The 16,736-nt window shown below is 44.3% G+C and overlaps 1 protein-coding gene across 1 annotated transcript in view; it reads left to right on the forward strand.

Moving 5' to 3' along the window:
• XYLT1 (xylosyltransferase 1) overlaps nt 1–16,736 on the forward strand; it is a 161,894-nt gene that overhangs the window by 133,298 nt on the left and 11,860 nt on the right. The window contains exons 7-10 of the mRNA XM_083711384.1: nt 4,308–4,524; nt 9,868–10,044; nt 12,140–12,402; nt 13,305–13,500. Coding sequence (XP_083567510.1) covers nt 4,308–4,524; nt 9,868–10,044; nt 12,140–12,402; nt 13,305–13,500 — 853 coding nt within the window. The remainder of the gene's footprint in view (nt 1–4,307; nt 4,525–9,867; nt 10,045–12,139; nt 12,403–13,304; nt 13,501–16,736) is intronic.

Raw genomic sequence — 16,736 nt, forward strand, 5'->3', positions numbered from 1 at the left:
CTGGAAACGCATTGCTTCATTTTGACTGGCAGGTTTTGCATTAGCTGGCATTCCTGTCAAACGATGGGAGTTAAATTAGAAAGGCAATAAGAAAGGGTTATGGAGATATGCCTCCCATTCACTTCTGACTCTTGTGATCATTGCTCCTCAAACACTGTCAAAAGAAGAAATAAGAGCATGAATTATGACTGTTCCACACAAAGCCATAAGATGCTCACCTCGGCTGGGACAAGAGCAATTTGGATGAATTAAATCTGCTCATCTTCTCATTAATTTAATATTAAATTGTGCTAATGTGCCACTTGGCCTCTCTTCTGGGGAATAATAGGCTGGGTCTTTAATGGGGATTCTGCCTTTGGAATACATAAACAGTTAATTGCATCTTAGGATGTGCTGTGATATATAGGTAGGGCTGCAATATCAGTTTATGTATTATTCAGAATCAATTATCTCTTTTAAAAAAAAATAACTTCAAATTAATTACAAAGAAAGCAGTAACAAACTTGAGGGGTTGCGATCAAGAACAGTCGGATTTCAAGAACTCATCGGTTCAGGAGAGCTGTTCTGGAACCATCTGTGGGCAGAAAGTGGTTGGGCAAAGGGAGAATGTTCCCACGAGTTGAAGCCCCTCCCCCAAAGCTGCTGTTCACTTGCAGAAGAGAATGGTATGGCATGGTTTCAGGGGCACTGTTGTGGTGGAGTGGAGTGGCAGCCTCCATTGGATGGGGTAGGAGGAGTTATGGCAGACTTCCTCAAACTCAGCCCTCCAGATGTTTTGAGACTCCACTTCCCATCATCCCTGACCACTGGCCCTGCTAGCTAGGGATCATGGGAGTTGTAGGCCAAAAACATCTGGAGGGAAGAGTTTGAGGAAGCCTGAGTTATGGCATAGAGAAGAGCATTGGTAGTTAAGAACCCAAGAAGAGCTCTGTTGGAGAAGACCACAGGTGGTCCACCACCCTGTCCTCACAGGGACCAAAACAGATGTCTCACAAGCAGGATCCAAGTATAACCAGCACCTTCCCAGCAGCAACTGGTTTTCAGAAGCGCACTGCCTCCAACAGCGCAGGTAGAGTACACCCATTGTGGACAGTCGTGGTGCTTTAGTAAGTTGAGTTAATAGCGCACTGTGTGAAATGCTGTATGGCACCAGCAGCAGGGCATTTCAATTCTGCTCCCAAGCAATTGCTGCAAAGCAGTTCCTCAGCAGGGAGGATGCACTCAGTGTTATCAGCAGAGTGTTTCTGAGCAATTAATCAGTATGCTGGTCTGAATGGCACATCCAGTAAATGCTTGTGTATTTCTGTAACAATGAATCACCCATTTAATACCCAGCACTACTAAGTACTGCACATAAAGCAGAATTTATTATCCCTGCGGCCCAAGTATTTTAACCTCTTTGCTCCTGGTAGCATTAATGGTCTCACTAGTTATGGGTGCAGCTCTGGGTTTTTTGCCGGGGGTGGGGGAGGCAAGTTACATGTTTGAAATTTTAGCCAAAGGACTCATTGAAACACGTTGGCTACAGAATTCCTTCTTATTGTACCTGGGAAACATAATGCAATTGCAGGAGCTGTATACAAAATAAAATATTATTAGCGCACAGGATGTTGTTTTTGTTTTAATTTTTTTTTTAAGTGCAAAGCAGGGGCATTTAGAAATGTGTATGTTTTACAGTGACTGCTCTGTTTCTCCACTTTATCACCTGGGTTGCCATAAAACAAAACAAAACAAAACTTTACTGCTCATTTTTGGCAAAGCGCCCTCACTTGGCTTTCTATCCTATGCTATTTAAGGAACAGGGTTTTTTTGTTTTTTTGAAATTGGTGCTAAAATAAATAGGTGTGCTGAAAAACTGGGGTAATATAACTCAGGCTGAAAGGTTAGGGGCGAATCCATGGGAGCAGTGTGAATGCCACTGCAGACGAGGATGCAGTTGCAGTAGTGGGACCAGGATGTGGCCCAGATCTGCAGGGGGACATTGGACCATTTTGCATACAGCGAAAAAACATCAGGGGCCACCCCAGGAGCCCCATACACATAATTGCTTCAGAATTATATGAAAACAGACCCCTCAGTGCAGTTGTGAAAGGTTCAGTCCATCGCCTTGATTCAAAATGGCTTCCAGTTGTATCCCAACATCCCAAGCCTGCTCATTGATATCAGGAACCATCATGCCAAATTAGGTACAATATCTTAAGGGATATTTAAAAGCACAGCAAAGATGACAAATTACTTTCCAAAATATCTAGTAGATGTTTTTTGGGAAGCAGTGTATGATAAAAATCTTCATTTGCCCCTGTTGTTGGCTACTTTTAAAGAAACCCATTGATGTTCTTATACTTCACTGCAACAAACTTTTCCATTAAAGTATTGGAAACAAATACATTTTGTGGCATAGATACAGCCTCTCCGCTGGGTGAAATATGTGACTATTCGAACCATATGTTAAAAAGTAACAATGACAAATGGTTTGTTAGTAAATACTCCCAACAAATCTGTTGGTTGTTAATTGCTAGGAAGAAAAGCGGGGGAGGGGGGGACACCGAACCCTGTGCCAACCTTTTTAATTCAAGAAGTCATTTAGATTTTATTGCAGAGCATTAGAATGATTAATGCTGGAAGAGGAATATTTAATCTCCAATGGACAGTGCTGATTTAGTTTTCTTTGTTCCTTACCTTTCACTGGAAGGACTTATCAGAGGTGGGATTTCAGGTTTTCATTTCAGTTGTTGCCAAGTTGCAATCAGCAATTAATTAGCCTCGTGGGTGATATTACTCACTTTGAACTGGGAACCGGACAATCCCTGAACAGTATCTTGGCTCTAAGCTTCTGCAGGGACACACACACACACATACACTTTTTAAAAAATTCAGGGGTGCAAAGCCTTTTCCAAGCCAAGGGCCACAATCCCTTCTGACTAACCTTCCAGGGGCCACATGCCAGTGGTGGGCAGGGCCAGAAGTAAAAGTGGGTGGTGCAATTAATGTAATTTCACAGGCTAATTTTTACACATTCTCAGCCCCTTTGTCTGCCAGCCAGGCAAGCAACAGGCATTATTATCCAAATTCAAGGACACATTCCAGGCAAAATTTTCTAGAGTGTGACTTCATTATACACTTTAGGCGCTAGGTGAAAACATCCCTCTTTAACCAGGCCTTACCTGACTGGCATCCAATGTCCTTTTAAAATGTGTTGGGGAGGGGGGGAATGTATTGTGTTGTCTTTGTTTTCATTATGTATTTTGTGTCTTTATATTGTGATTTTATGTTGAAACTGCCCTGAGACCTGCAGGTATAGGGCGGTATACCAACTTAATAAATAATAATAGTAATAATAGGTCCTGTGAGGAGTGTGGCCTGGGCTGAGGAGAGTTCTGAGGGCCTGAAAATAATCCATGTAAATTGCATATTCAAAGTAAACGTGGTTTTTTTCAGAGGCGTCCCCACCACCATCACCAAATAATAGAAATAAATGACTGAACTTTCACATGCATGCATATTTAATTTCGCAGAGAATTGCATAAATATTGTATTTGGAGATTCTAGAACACCCCATTAAAATTGCAAGACATTTCCATTATCCCTTTTATAATAGAATGTGGAATTAGGAGCTCATCTATGGAAATAAAATGAAATAAAAAATTCTCAACTTCTTATCTTCCCTTTTGTCCTCTAAGCACCGTAAACACACAGAGAGGCTCGTATGTCTGGGCTTTGTTTTTCATTAATTAGATTTGGAAAACAGCCCATTTTCTTTCTCTGGGCTGTGTTGCTTTTTGAAATAAATTCTAATCAAGGATAAGAATGCTAACTGCTTAAGCGCCAGAGTTTCGTGGGGAACAGGAAGGTACACAAAGGTGTTTAGTGCAATGTTTAAGAGAGAGTGAGTCAGTGTACACACCATATACTTAAAACACATTTCCCACTCCCAAGAATGTTGGGAACTGTAGTTACACCTCACCGAGCTACAGCACCCAGCACCCTTAAGAAACTACAGTTCCCAAGATTCTTTGGGCAAAGACACGTGCTTTAATTGTATGGTGTGTACACAGCCAGAGAAGGGAGCTAATTGTCCCTTATTTACTATCCTCTGTTTTCTTCTACCTGCTGCTGGTGAATCTTCTATTCCTCAGACAATTTGAATGACATTTTTCACAGTGGAGGTTGCTCTAATGCTGCTTTAGTTGTTTCTCTCTTTTCCCCACCCCCTTTTACCTCCTGCTATAATCACATATGTTCCAAGAGTCTCTTATCTTTCTTACCCGTTACGTGTATTTTTAACATTTCCTTTCCCTCCTCTCCAGGTTTATTAGAAAACAAGGGCTGGACAGGCTTTTCCTGGAATGTGATACCCACATGTGGCGCCTTGGTGACCGGAAGATTCCGGAAGGAATAACGGTGGATGGCGGGTCAGACTGGTTCCTGCTGAACAGGAAGTTTGTGGAATATATCACCTTTTCTAATGATGACCTGGTGACGAAGATGAAAAGGTTCTACTCCTACACATTACTCCCAGCTGAGGTGAGTAAACTTGCGGAGAGCCCTGCCCCACCACAGAAAAATAAAAACAGCACAGGGGTAATTCCTGAATGTCTGAATTATAGCTGTTCAGTGTTATGAAAGGCTTTTTCCTTTGGTTATTGGTTGGTTGGTTGGTTGGTTGGTTGGTTGCTTGCTTGCTTGCTTGCTTGCTTGCTTGCTTGCTTGCTTTGAAGCTGCTCCACTTTAACATACATTACCTTTCTAAAAATCAAGGCCAGCCCTATCATTAGGCAGGGTGAGGAAGCTGCCTCAGGTGATGGAACCTGATTGGTATGTTGTGGAGGGAGCAGAATTATTGCCGGCTGTTCCTCCTGAGTTCACGGAGGACAAGGCTATCAGTGTGGCTCCTCATATCATGTATACTGCCCTCCAGGGTCAGAGGTGGTATTCCCCTGAATGCAAGTCCCTGGTGAGAAATGATGGGGGAAATGCTGTTGCCCTCTTGTCCTGTTTTGGACTTCTCACAGGTAACTGGTTGGCCACCATGGGGAGGGTGGAGGAAGGATGCTGGACTAGACAGCCCTTTGTTCTGATCAAGCCGAGGTCTCTTTTTGTTCCATGAGGAACACCTAGTCCAGGCATCAGCAAACTTTTTCAGCAGGGAGCTGTCCACTGTCACTCAGACCTTGTGGGGGGCCAGACTATATTTTGAAGGGGGAAAATGAATGAATGCCTGTGCCCCACAAATAACACAGAGATGCATTTTAAATAAAAGGACACATTCTACTCATGTAAAAACATGCTGATTCCTGGACCGTCCATGGGCCTGATTTAGAAGGCAGTTGGGCCGGATCTGGCCCCCGGGCCATAGTTTGCCTACCCATGACCTAGTCCAACCTTTAGCGTTCCACCAGAGGCCCCCAGGCCCCCCTAAAAAAAGCTCAACAAGTTCCAGCACCTCTTTTTCTAGAAAAAAAAGCCTTCATAAGCCTAAAGCCAATGTTTGTCCCACAGCAGCTGGCATTCAGCAACTGAACAGGGAGACTCAGTTTAGCTATCGTAATGAACAGCCCAAGTCAGCCAAACCTGTTGCCCTCCAGATATTTGCAGGCTACAGCTCCCACCATGATTGATCATTGGCTACACTGGCTGAGTCCAACAGCATCTAGAGGGCAACGAGATAGGGAACGATAGCCTAAGCTCTGTGAGATTAAGAAAGCTTGTGGCATATGGGGTTTTCAGTTAAGAGAAAGGGTGAATAAGAAGCAACATGATACAGTTTGCAGAATTATGTGTGGCATGAAGGAAATGGCTAGAAGAAAGTATTTCTCCCTCTTTCATAACACTAGAACTTGTGGAGGTCCGTTGAAGCTGAATTTTGGGAGAGTCCAAGAAAAGAAAGTACTTCTCCATGCAGCCCCTTGTTGAACTATGGAACTCCCTCCTGCAGGACTGCTGCCAATTTGGACGGCTTAAAAAGAGGTTTAGGGATGCAGGTGGCACCGTGGGTTAAACCACAGAGCCTAGGACCTGCTGATCAGAAGGTTGGCGGTTCGAATCCCCGCGACTGTGTCAGCTCCCGTTGCTTGGTCCCTGCTCCTGCCAACCTAGCAGTTTGAAAGCACGTCAGAGTGCAAGTAGATAAATAGGTACTGCTTCGGCAGAAGGTAAATGGTCAGGGGTCCCTTTACCTTTACCTTTAAAAGAAGTTTAGATGAATTTGTGGAGGAGAAGGCTATCCACAGCTATTGGCCATGATGACTGTGCTCTGCTTTCATTGTCAGATGCCGAAATTATTCTGAATGTCAGTCATTGGAAGCCACAGGAGGGGAGAGTGCCTTTGTGCTCAGGTCTTGCCTGCAGGTTTCCCACAGGGATCTGGGTGGCTACCATGAGAACAGAATGCTGGACTAGAGGGACAAAATTGTCACAAAGCCCATGTCCAATGCTACCATCTTATGACGGCGGATTCCATAAATTATGTGTTGCATTAACTGGATTTTTTTCTTCCTCTGTCATTCTTATTAGTAATGGTGACCAAAAGTTATATTAGGTGTGTAGGTGCCATCCATCTTTCTTCTATCCACTAGACCTTAATGCATTCAGAAGACGACTGATCCCCTTTCTCCTTTTCGCTTACACATATATTAAATGTTCTCCTTTTAATCCTGCTTCTCCTAAAGGGAAACGAAAGGTATCGTCTTCCCTTTCAACTCTGTTAACCTTTTATTCTGCTTATCTTTGCAACGGCCTTCTCTGCTAGTATAAAAGGACAGGGCAGTGGGTAATTGGGTAGGTTTCTCTTCCCCTCCCCTCCTCAGTCCCGGCTTTTTGCCTGAATGACAATGTATGCCTTAATGGGTTTAACTAGACAATTCAAGCGTAAAATCCATATTCACTGGCCTGTCATTTAACATTTTTTTAAAAGGGGGCAAGGGGCTTGTCCAGGGGGATAGGCGGTCAACCATACTAATGCCATTCCGTGTGTCTGCAGATCACCCTATAGTTGATATTTTACAAAAGAACTCACTGTTCTGTAAAGGCCTTTTGCTTTTTAACCACCCAATGTTTATCCTGTTTCAGTTTTTCTACCCACAAGATTTCCTCGGCTAGGTTTTGTATCCGACTCCTTCAAAATTATAATAAAAATAAATAACTAGGGAGCCCACTCTCATGTTAACCTAGCCCGGCCTTGTCCAACCTGATGTGCAGAAGTGTTGAACTATAACTCCCATCAGCCCCATCCACACAGTCTGTCAGGGAAATTGGGAGTTGTAGCTCATAACAAGGGGGGGGCGCATAAGGTCCGGGAGAAGAAAAATCCTCTCCACTGTCCCAAAAAACAATGCCTCCCTGGACATGGGAAGATAGGAAGCTGCCCTTATATCGAGGCCACATTCACTTCATATATTTAAACCACAATGATGCCGCTTTAAACACTCATGGCTTGTCCCAAAGAATTGTGGGAGCTGTAGTGGGAGCTGTAGTTTGCTAAAGGTGCTGAGAGTTTTTTAGGAGACCCCTCCCCTGCAGAGCTACAATTCCCAGAGTATGATAGCAATAAGTCTATTCTCACAGGGAACTCTGTGAGTGATCCTAACAACTCTCAGCACCCTTGACAAAACTAACCAGGTCCCAGAATTCCTTGGGCGAAGCCATAACTGTTAAAGTGGTGCCATAGTGCTTTAAATGTATAGCGTGAACGTGGCTCTCCAAGGCTTCAGTCAGGGGTTTTTCTCAACCCTAACTGTAGACTCCAGAGATTGAATGCGGTGTCTTCTGGATACCAAACAGATCCTCTGCCCCCACCCCAGTTATGAATGTGGGCAAAACTCCTCAGAGATTCTGGGGCCCCAGTAACTGCCTGAGGGTGCCTTGTGGTGGCGCTGGGCCTGTCAGTCTCCATTACTATGGGATTAAAGTAAACACTGAAATTACAGTGGTATAATTAGAAGAAGAAGAAACCCATTGGAATTTCTCACTCCCTTGAATTGGCAAATAGACTTAGCAGCTTCGGAAATAATTGCAAGAGACAGAGCGTCCCTTCTGTTGCCTTAGGGGCAAACTGGGTCTTTCACTGCGAGGTCATTTTCACCTATGGGCACATTGCAACTTCCAAATAAATCAGCGGTAGTAGACAGAGAGGAATTGGCTTGGTTTGGGGTGGTTGTCTTTTCTTTTATTACTTTTACTATTTCCTCACATTAATTGGTGGGAGATTTTGACCTTGAAATCACCACCACCACATTGGGAAATTTATCTGAGGGGGGAAAGGACCCTGACTGGAGATGCAACTTTAAATGCAAAACAACAGAATTAAATATGATCTCCTCCTCCTTCAGGTGCTCCTTCCTGTGGCGTTTTTCAGTGTTGGTGTTATAAAACCACTTTCCTGTTCCAGAAATCTAAAATGCAATGACTGTCCCAGGCTATCTTCTAGAATTGTCATTTTTAAATAATTAATAGGGAAATTTTCCTCAAGGTTAATCCCCTCCCCACTACAGCAAAACACACACACACCCAAAGAAAAACACAATGAGAGATCTTGTAATAATAAAAAATACCAAACACGTCAATTAAATTATTAAAACAGCAGCCAAAGAGAGAGAGAGAGAGAGAGAGAAAACAACGTACAGTTGTGCCTCGCAAGACGAAAAGAATCCATTCCTCGATTCTCTTCGTCTTGCGGTTTTTTCGTCTTGCGAAGCAAGCCCATTAGCGGCTTAGCGAATTAGCGCTATTAGCGGCTTAGCGGATCAGCTGATAAGCGGCTTAGTGGCTTAGCAGATCAGCTGATTAGCGGCTTAGCGGATCAGCTGTTAAGTGGCTTAGCGGATCAGCTGTTAAGCGGCTTAGCGGATCAGCTGATAAGCGGTTTAGCGGCTTGGGAAAACTCGTCTTGCGAAGCAAGCCCATAGGAAATTCGTTTTGCGAAGCACCTCCAAAAGGGAAAACCCTTTCATCTAGCGGGTTTTCCCTCTTGCGAGGCATTTGTCTTGCGGGGCACCACTGTATTCGATTTTAAAATGCATTGACACAGCAGCTTAATAAAATCTCCTCTGTCTTCCTAAAATTCAACAGAAAAGGGGTCGGCATAACTTATTTTGGGGAGGGAGCTTCATAATCTTGGTACCAGGACTGGATTTAGGTTTGATGAGGCCCTAAACTGCTGAAGGTAATGGGGCCCTTTATATGTCCAGCTGTCCTTTGTCAACAAATTGTCACTGTTTTTTTGTGTTGAATATATGCTATATGGTAATTTATGAACCTAATAGGTATCTAAAGCCCTTTGCACATAACAAAATATGTATTTTATCAAAGTAATTGTTGAACTTATCTTATATTTTTGGAAATGTACATCCAGTGTTTTTTTTTTCCTTTAAATTTTTTTTGGGGGGCCCCCAAGAGAGTGGGGCCCTAAACTATAGCTTGTTTAGCTTATACATAAATGCGGCACTGCTTGATACCCTTTTCGTATACCATTTAAGAGTCTTTTTGGCAAAAGAGCAAGGTATAAATGCTGCAAATAAATAAAATAGTAATAACACACAGACCAGCAATTTTCAAGCGGTCCACAGAGAAAAATGGTTTGAGAACAAGTGCAGTGCACTGTGTGATCTCTTCAGCCCATATGCTTGTAACCATCTCTTAATGTGCTTGACTCCATACATTTAAGCATTCCTACCCCCACTTTAACTATAATTTGTTAAGGGTGTTAGGAATGGTAGCTCTGTGAGGTCGGCACCCTTAACAAACTACGGCTCCCAGGATTCTTTGGTGGAAACCATATCATGAAAGCACGGGATGGATGTGATCGTAGTGTCCTCTCACTCTAATGTACCAACACCACTGAGTTTTGTGTTTCCCTCCACCTCCCAACAGTCTTTCTTCCACACCGTCCTGGAAAACAGCCCTCATTGCAACACAATGGTGGACAACAACCTGCACATCACAAACTGGAACCGCAAGCTGGGTTGCAAATGCCAGTACAAGAATATTGTGGACTGGTGCGGCTGCTCCCCTAATGATTTCAAGCCGGCCGATTTCCACCGATTTCAGGTAAGTTAGTATTTTATCAGGTTTGTTGGTCACACCGTCGTAAGGCTGGATCCAGCCGGTTTTTCTTACGTTCTCATGTGTGAGAGTTGGGGTCCATCATTAACTGGAGGACACCAGGCTGACAGCTTCTGCTCTATCCCATACTGTCTGCTCTACCTGACAGCAGCTCTCCATGAGTTCCGGTCACTGTCGCCTGGTCCTATTACATTTCTTTTTTAAAAGATGATGCCAAGGGTTGAATCTAGAACCAGCTGCCCTTCCCTCCCACAGAAGCTCCATCTGGTGTTTCAGTCTATGGTGTATCTAGAGATTTGAACGTTAGTTTTTTTAAATAATCTAGTTCAAGCTCAACATGTCCAGAAAGGAACCAATGCAAGTTCGCCTTCATCCCTTTACATAACAAGCTAGTTCAGTTCACAGTTCAATTCAAATTCAACCAAATGACCCTCCCCCCTCCAAAAAAACAACAACCCCAACATGCAGAATGTTACTGGCTGCTGTGCTGAAGTATAAAATATAATTAAAGAAGGCTAAGAAGATATCCAAAAACTCATGCACACAGTGGAATGTGAATTGTTTACTTATAGCTTGGTCAGCAGAGCATGAGTCATGGGTTTGAGTCCCACGTTGGGCAAAGGATTCCTGTATTTCAGTGGGTTGGACTAAATCTGACCCTCGTGGTCCCTTCCAACTCTACAATTCTATTATTTTTTTGGCTCATCTTTTCATTCTATGATTCTATTTTTCCTCAAAAACTATGATCTTGAAGCTTAAAGGCCCAAAGTGTCTGAAGCATAAAAAAACCCCACACATGTAAGAGAATGAACTTGATGATGAACTGGAAATCGGTCAAAGTCCTGCCCCAAAATGAATTTAGTTCACATTCTGTTCTCAGCAATTATGGCAGCTATATGTTCAGGCATAGTCCAGATATTCTTGAACTCATTCAGTAAACTTCATTAAACCAAACTAGTTCATTCCAAACACTGGTTGGACGGCTCCCACTTGCACAAAGGAGGTCCCAGGTTCAGTCGCTGGCATTTTCAGTTTTAAGCATCTCAGGTAGCTGGGTTGCCCAACAAGTTCTGGAGGGTCCCTGATTTCCCACCCCCTGCCCAAAAGTAAACCTGTGTTCCTGGTGAGAATGCTTCATGCATTCCAGGCATTCTGGCTGCAAATGGAGAGAATAAACATAATTGGAGCCACTCCGAAAGCAAATTTGACGGGTGGTGTTGACTTTTCAGAAGGCATGTTGCACCTTTTGATCTCGGTGCTTTCAAGCTTGACACTTTCTATCCCTCTATATAAAAAAAAATGTGCAGAAAACAAAGAAGGCTTTTACAGTCTAACAGAGCGGTGTTAGAGAAACACATAAATCATGAGCAGCATCCCAGTTCAGCCTGTTATAGAAAAATGTTAGAGCCCCCTATCACCAGCATCCACTTTCCCAAACTCTTGTTAACATATCATGGCTTCCACAGACACCAGTGTACCCACCAGTGAGTCCTGTGGTGTTCACAAAAGGTCTGAATAAATATCCCCTCAAAAATGCTCAAGAGATGATTTGCTTTCCCTGCTCATTTCCTGTTTGCACTGACTCAGCCTCTCTTACATTGAAGCTTTTATGTCATGCCCCCATGGCAGCCATTTTAAGTTATGGCACCTGTCAGGCACCCACCCACCCATGGCAGCCATTTGTGTTATGCCAGGCTCAAGGCAGCCATTTTGTGAATGATGCCAGCAGCACTTTCTCAAAATTCTGAATGTGCTCATTAGCGCAAAAAGGTTCACGACCCCTGCGCTCAAACAGCAAATCACCCATACACAAAAGTTCACAATTAAATTACTGGGTCTCATCTCTTTGATACTCATTCTCCCAGTCTGCCAGGACTGTGTTGACACTTTGCAAGTGGCTTTTTCTTCCCACCCCCAGCCACAGCCCGGTTTCTCTACATCTGAACTTTCTGACATCCGTTCTGAATTTTCTGAGATCCGTTCTTGCATCAGCATGACGTGTAAGGTGGGAACCTTGTGTTATTCAAAAAAAATTCACAGAAATCACGTTGTAAAAAAAAAAATGTTCTTATTGGCACAGCAAACCACAAGACCGACCTTCTTTGCACGCAAATTTGAAGCGGTGGTGAATCAAGAAATAATTGGCCAGCTCGATTACTACTTGTATGGCAACTACCCATCGGGCACTCCAGGCCTGAGATCATACTGGGAGAATGTCTATGACGAACCAGACGGGATCCATAGCATCAGTGACATCATGCTGACCATGTACCACTCATTTGCTCGCTTGGGCCTGAGGAGAGCAGAAACCTCCTTCCACACTGATGGTGAAAACAGCTGCCGGTAAGTTCAGAGTTCCTTCAGTCTACAGCAGGTGGCAAGTACCTCTTCTCCTCCATGCAGCTGAGGTCTACATTCCCTCTGGGCTAATCTGTCAGCAGCTGCAAGCCAACGGGGATCATGAAGCTGATGGGCGCAGGACAGAGTCAAAAATGAGGAGGGAGTCCCCTTCTCCCTATTTCTCTCTTGCCAATCTCCAGTCTCCATTTCTCTTTCTCTTCAATAATATCCTTTTCACTCTCACTCACTCACAGATTGTGATTGCACCTTTCAGCTTTATTTATTTATGTAGAAAACAAGGGTAGCACCTGTCTAATATTTAATCGGAGGGAATTCCAGAAAAGAGGTGCCATAGCATTAAAAGCCAGATTTGTATATCATGAGGTGTGGAGCCTGCAGGAGGCCGTGTCCTGCAGAGCACAGTGATTGATTGGGTATATAAGGGGCAAGATGGATATTTTAGGTATCCTGGTCCCAAGCTGTACTGTAGAGGAGTTTATACACCACAACCAACACCTTAAACATAGCCCAGTAGCTAGCTGGCAGCCAGTGCAATTTTTAAAAGTTTGTGAGTCTGGGAGCTGCCATTTAAATTTCCCACAGGACCCGGAAATGCCAAATCGCCCCAAGGGGTTGTGGTGAACGTAAATGGCAGCTCTCAATAGCTCTCAATTAACTGCTGCGGATTGAGAGTCCTTGCTCTCCGGGGTTCCATCTCGGTGCCCTTCGCCATGCCCCCCACCCCACCCAGGCTTAAAAGCAGGTTTAAGAAGTAGTGCGGCACATCCTCATTCCAATGAACTCAACGTCACTGTAGCTGTAAGAGCCTCACCCATTGCCAGACCACTAACTCTGTTTTTCCGCAGCTAATCAGACTCTTCTCCATTGGCATTGATGTTTTCCAGGTACTACCCAATGGGCCACCCATTCTCCGTCCAACTCTACTTCCTTGCTGATCATTTTCAGGGTTTCCTTGTCAAGCACCATGCTACCAATCTGGCTGCCAGTAAGCTGGAGACCTTAGAGACATGGGTGATGCCCAAAAAGGTGTTTAAAATTGCAAGTCCACCAAGTGATTTTGGAAGGCTTCAGTTCTCTGAGGTAAGCATCGCTGTTATCTCTTTTTTTTCCCCTTCCTCTTTTAAACTGAACACGGTTTCCTTTTCTTTGTTCTGAAACTACCATGGCTCCTACTTCCTAACTGAGGCCAGATCTGCCAGATATGGACTTCTCCACACTTTCATTTGACCCCCATTTTGACTGCACTGTGTTGTGTACCAATTCATTCCCCTGGGTCCCAGAGCTTTTCTCACTGTTCTTGAGAAAATCCAATCTTGCTCGGAAAATTCTTATCAGGTGTGTAGAAAATTCAAAGAGAGATGTTGCTTAACCCATTTGCCCTGTGGATAGCTCAGTCGGTAGAGCACGAGATTCTAAACCTCAGGGTTGTGTGTTCAAATTCCACCTTGGGCAAAAACAAAACCTGCATTGCAGGGGGTTGGACTTGATGACCCTTAGGATCCCTTGCAACTCTATAATTCAATGATTGTAAGCGTCAATTCAGCAGGTAAGATCAGATTTTCTTAGCCTGCCAAGGAATTTCTTAGCCTGCCAAGAGGATGTTTCCTTGTAATAATTGCTTTAAATTTTTATTGATTCCATTTAATCCCCACCCATCCTTCAAGGTGTTCAGGATTGCGTGCATAGTTCTCTCCCACCCCCAACATTTTATCCTTCCAACAACCCTGTGAGGTAGTCTGGGAGAGTGACTGGCCCAAGGTCATCCAATGACTTCGATGGCTGAATTGGATTTTAGTCTCCCTGATTTCAGTCTGACTCTGTCAAGTGCTAAACTGCTCTCATCCTGAGCCACACATTCTTTGCAAATGGCACAGCTGCCTAAAGCTATTTATTTCATCATTTTTTCTTGCTAAATCACAAATTTTAATTAAAGCCCGCACAGCTAATTGAACAAATTTTTGTTCGTAGTCATTATGTCCTGGCCTATAAATTCTGCATTTTCTTTGGCAATTGAGAGAGGCTTAGGTAGGCTTCAGTGTTTTTAATGGCATGTGTGGCAAATCGGCGACATTAATGTCCTATTAAGGAGATGGATGCCGGTCTTGTTCTGTTTATTGAGATATCGGTGGACTGAATTGCCGTTTTCATGTCCTGACAAATGATCGCACCAACTGTATTTCTTGGGATTGGCAATTCTTCTGTTGTTTTGCTGGTGTGAGGACATCTCGCAAGTTAATGAGAAACGCACATGCAAGATAACAGCTGAAATAGTATGTCTAGGTTTTGCTTGCAGTATTGTCACAAGCGTCAACCTAACCTATTAAAAATCCCATTGGTTGAACTCAAATTGGGGGCTGGCACCAATGGTCAACATTGTTCAGTATCCACCAAGGCCTACAGCTTTCCCAGGGGCCCCCATTTGGCCCTACTGCTGCTGCAACTCCTACTTACAATTGCTGCCTGCTCACCTGCCTTCTCCAAGAATCAGCAGCCTCAGGACTCATTTTTCAGGGGTCAGAATTGATGCTCATCCATTAGCATCAGAGCCTTAAAAATTGGACCAGGCCGATACATGTCCTTGGCAACAGTCAATCATATGATCGATTCCCACAGAAAGCAGGGTTGAAGTCACTGCCTTGCAGCTGATGGGAACTTGATTACCCTACAGAAATCAGCTTTGCAAGCCCTATACTCAGTGCTCAGCAAGCAGCTCCCATGTGCCTGACAACTAGCTGGCTGTTGGAAAGCACCCAGCCACTTTAACTAGTGGTTGGGGCAACACATCTGTCAATCATCAGATGCCATCATGATGTCAGGCCAAGCAGGTGATTGTCCCACCCACCAGTCAGAATTGGTCTGCGGGGGTGACGATCAAGAAGGTTCCTGCCTACCAAGCCAAAAAGGTTTCCCATCCCTGGTAGTGACAGTAGTGAGCCAGATAAACACTATTTTGTTCACTGGGGCACAGAGATGGGGAGCCTATGGTCTTCCAGATGTTGCTGGACTACAGCTCCCATGACCCTTCATTGTCAGCCGTGTTGGCATTGGCTGTGGCTGTTGGGAGTTGGAGCCCAACCACTTCCACAGGGTGGCAGTTTCCCAGTAGGAGGTTAATTCCATGTGACGTAGGTATCACCTCTTCATTTGTGTTTGTGCTTTTGGTTTTTGAGAAAGATGACATCCGTCCAAAGGGAAAGAGAAAGATGGACTTGGATTTCATTTAGGCATTCAGGGACTTCTGCACTAAGCCTTATCGGCGGAACTCGAAAAAAGTTTGTTTCTAGCCTCGTTAGCAGTTGCAATTCATCACAGAGAACAAAGTGAACTGGGCGGCAGGCAATTAGTGTCTTCTGTGTGGACCTAATGGTCCCCGTTTGTGGTGAGCAATGAGACACAAGCTAGTAATCAAGGCATAATTTATCTTGGGCAAATTTTAAGTGCAAACCCAAGCAGGGACCGGAATAAGTGATGCAAAAGCTGAGTAGGGAGTTAAGGAGCACCCTTTCCCCCTCCCCCAACCTCTTCAGAGGAAAACTGCAAGTGAGTGGAATCTCTGATGGCACAGAAGTACAAGGGGATGAATGAGACACAGTGGTGATCAGCCTGTCTGCAGTACAGAAAGTGGTGACTTTGGGAGTTTAAATGCTTAGCAGAAGTGAACTTGATGCAGAATCTCTGTTGCAATCACACTGGGACTGAGTTTAGAAAAGTAAGAAAGCTACCGTTATTGCAGGAAATGCATGCTTGATAGGACAGGTCCTAGTCCTGACCAGCTGAGGTGGAGAATGCAATGGGCCATGCTTAACTCTTGCATCTCAGCAGGAGAGAGACCAAGTTGGAGGCAGTAATTCTTCTGAATGCCACCTGCTGGAAGACAGGGTGCTGTTGCGCTCAAGTCTTGCTTGTAGACTTCCCATAGGCATCTTGTGGACCACTATGAGAACAAAATGCTGGACTAGATGGACCACTGACCTGATCCAGCAGGGCTGCACTTACGTGAACTGCATGGGGGAGGCAAAAAGCTAGTGAGTAACTGGGTCTCAATCTGCGCATTCGTCCAGGAGGTGTCAGTCAGCTGACAGTCGGGCCTTCAAATCTCCACACGCTGCTCTCTGCAAGGATCACCCACCAGCGGCTCAGTGGTGCTTGCAGAGAGACCTGAGTCTGATCTGAAGGCCCAAGAATCTGCTTTTGTCACCAGTGAAGGCATCGTCTCTTTGGATTTGTGCCTTCTGTACCTTCTCCCACCTTCTTCCTCCTTGTGTGTGTGTGACCTGGGGAGTTCATACTTCGCTGATTACAAATACTTTCAGCAA

This window comes from Podarcis gaigeae, assembly GCF_964106915.1.
Source record: "Podarcis gaigeae genome assembly, chromosome: 14".
NCBI lineage: Eukaryota > Metazoa > Chordata > Lepidosauria > Squamata > Lacertidae > Podarcis > Podarcis gaigeae.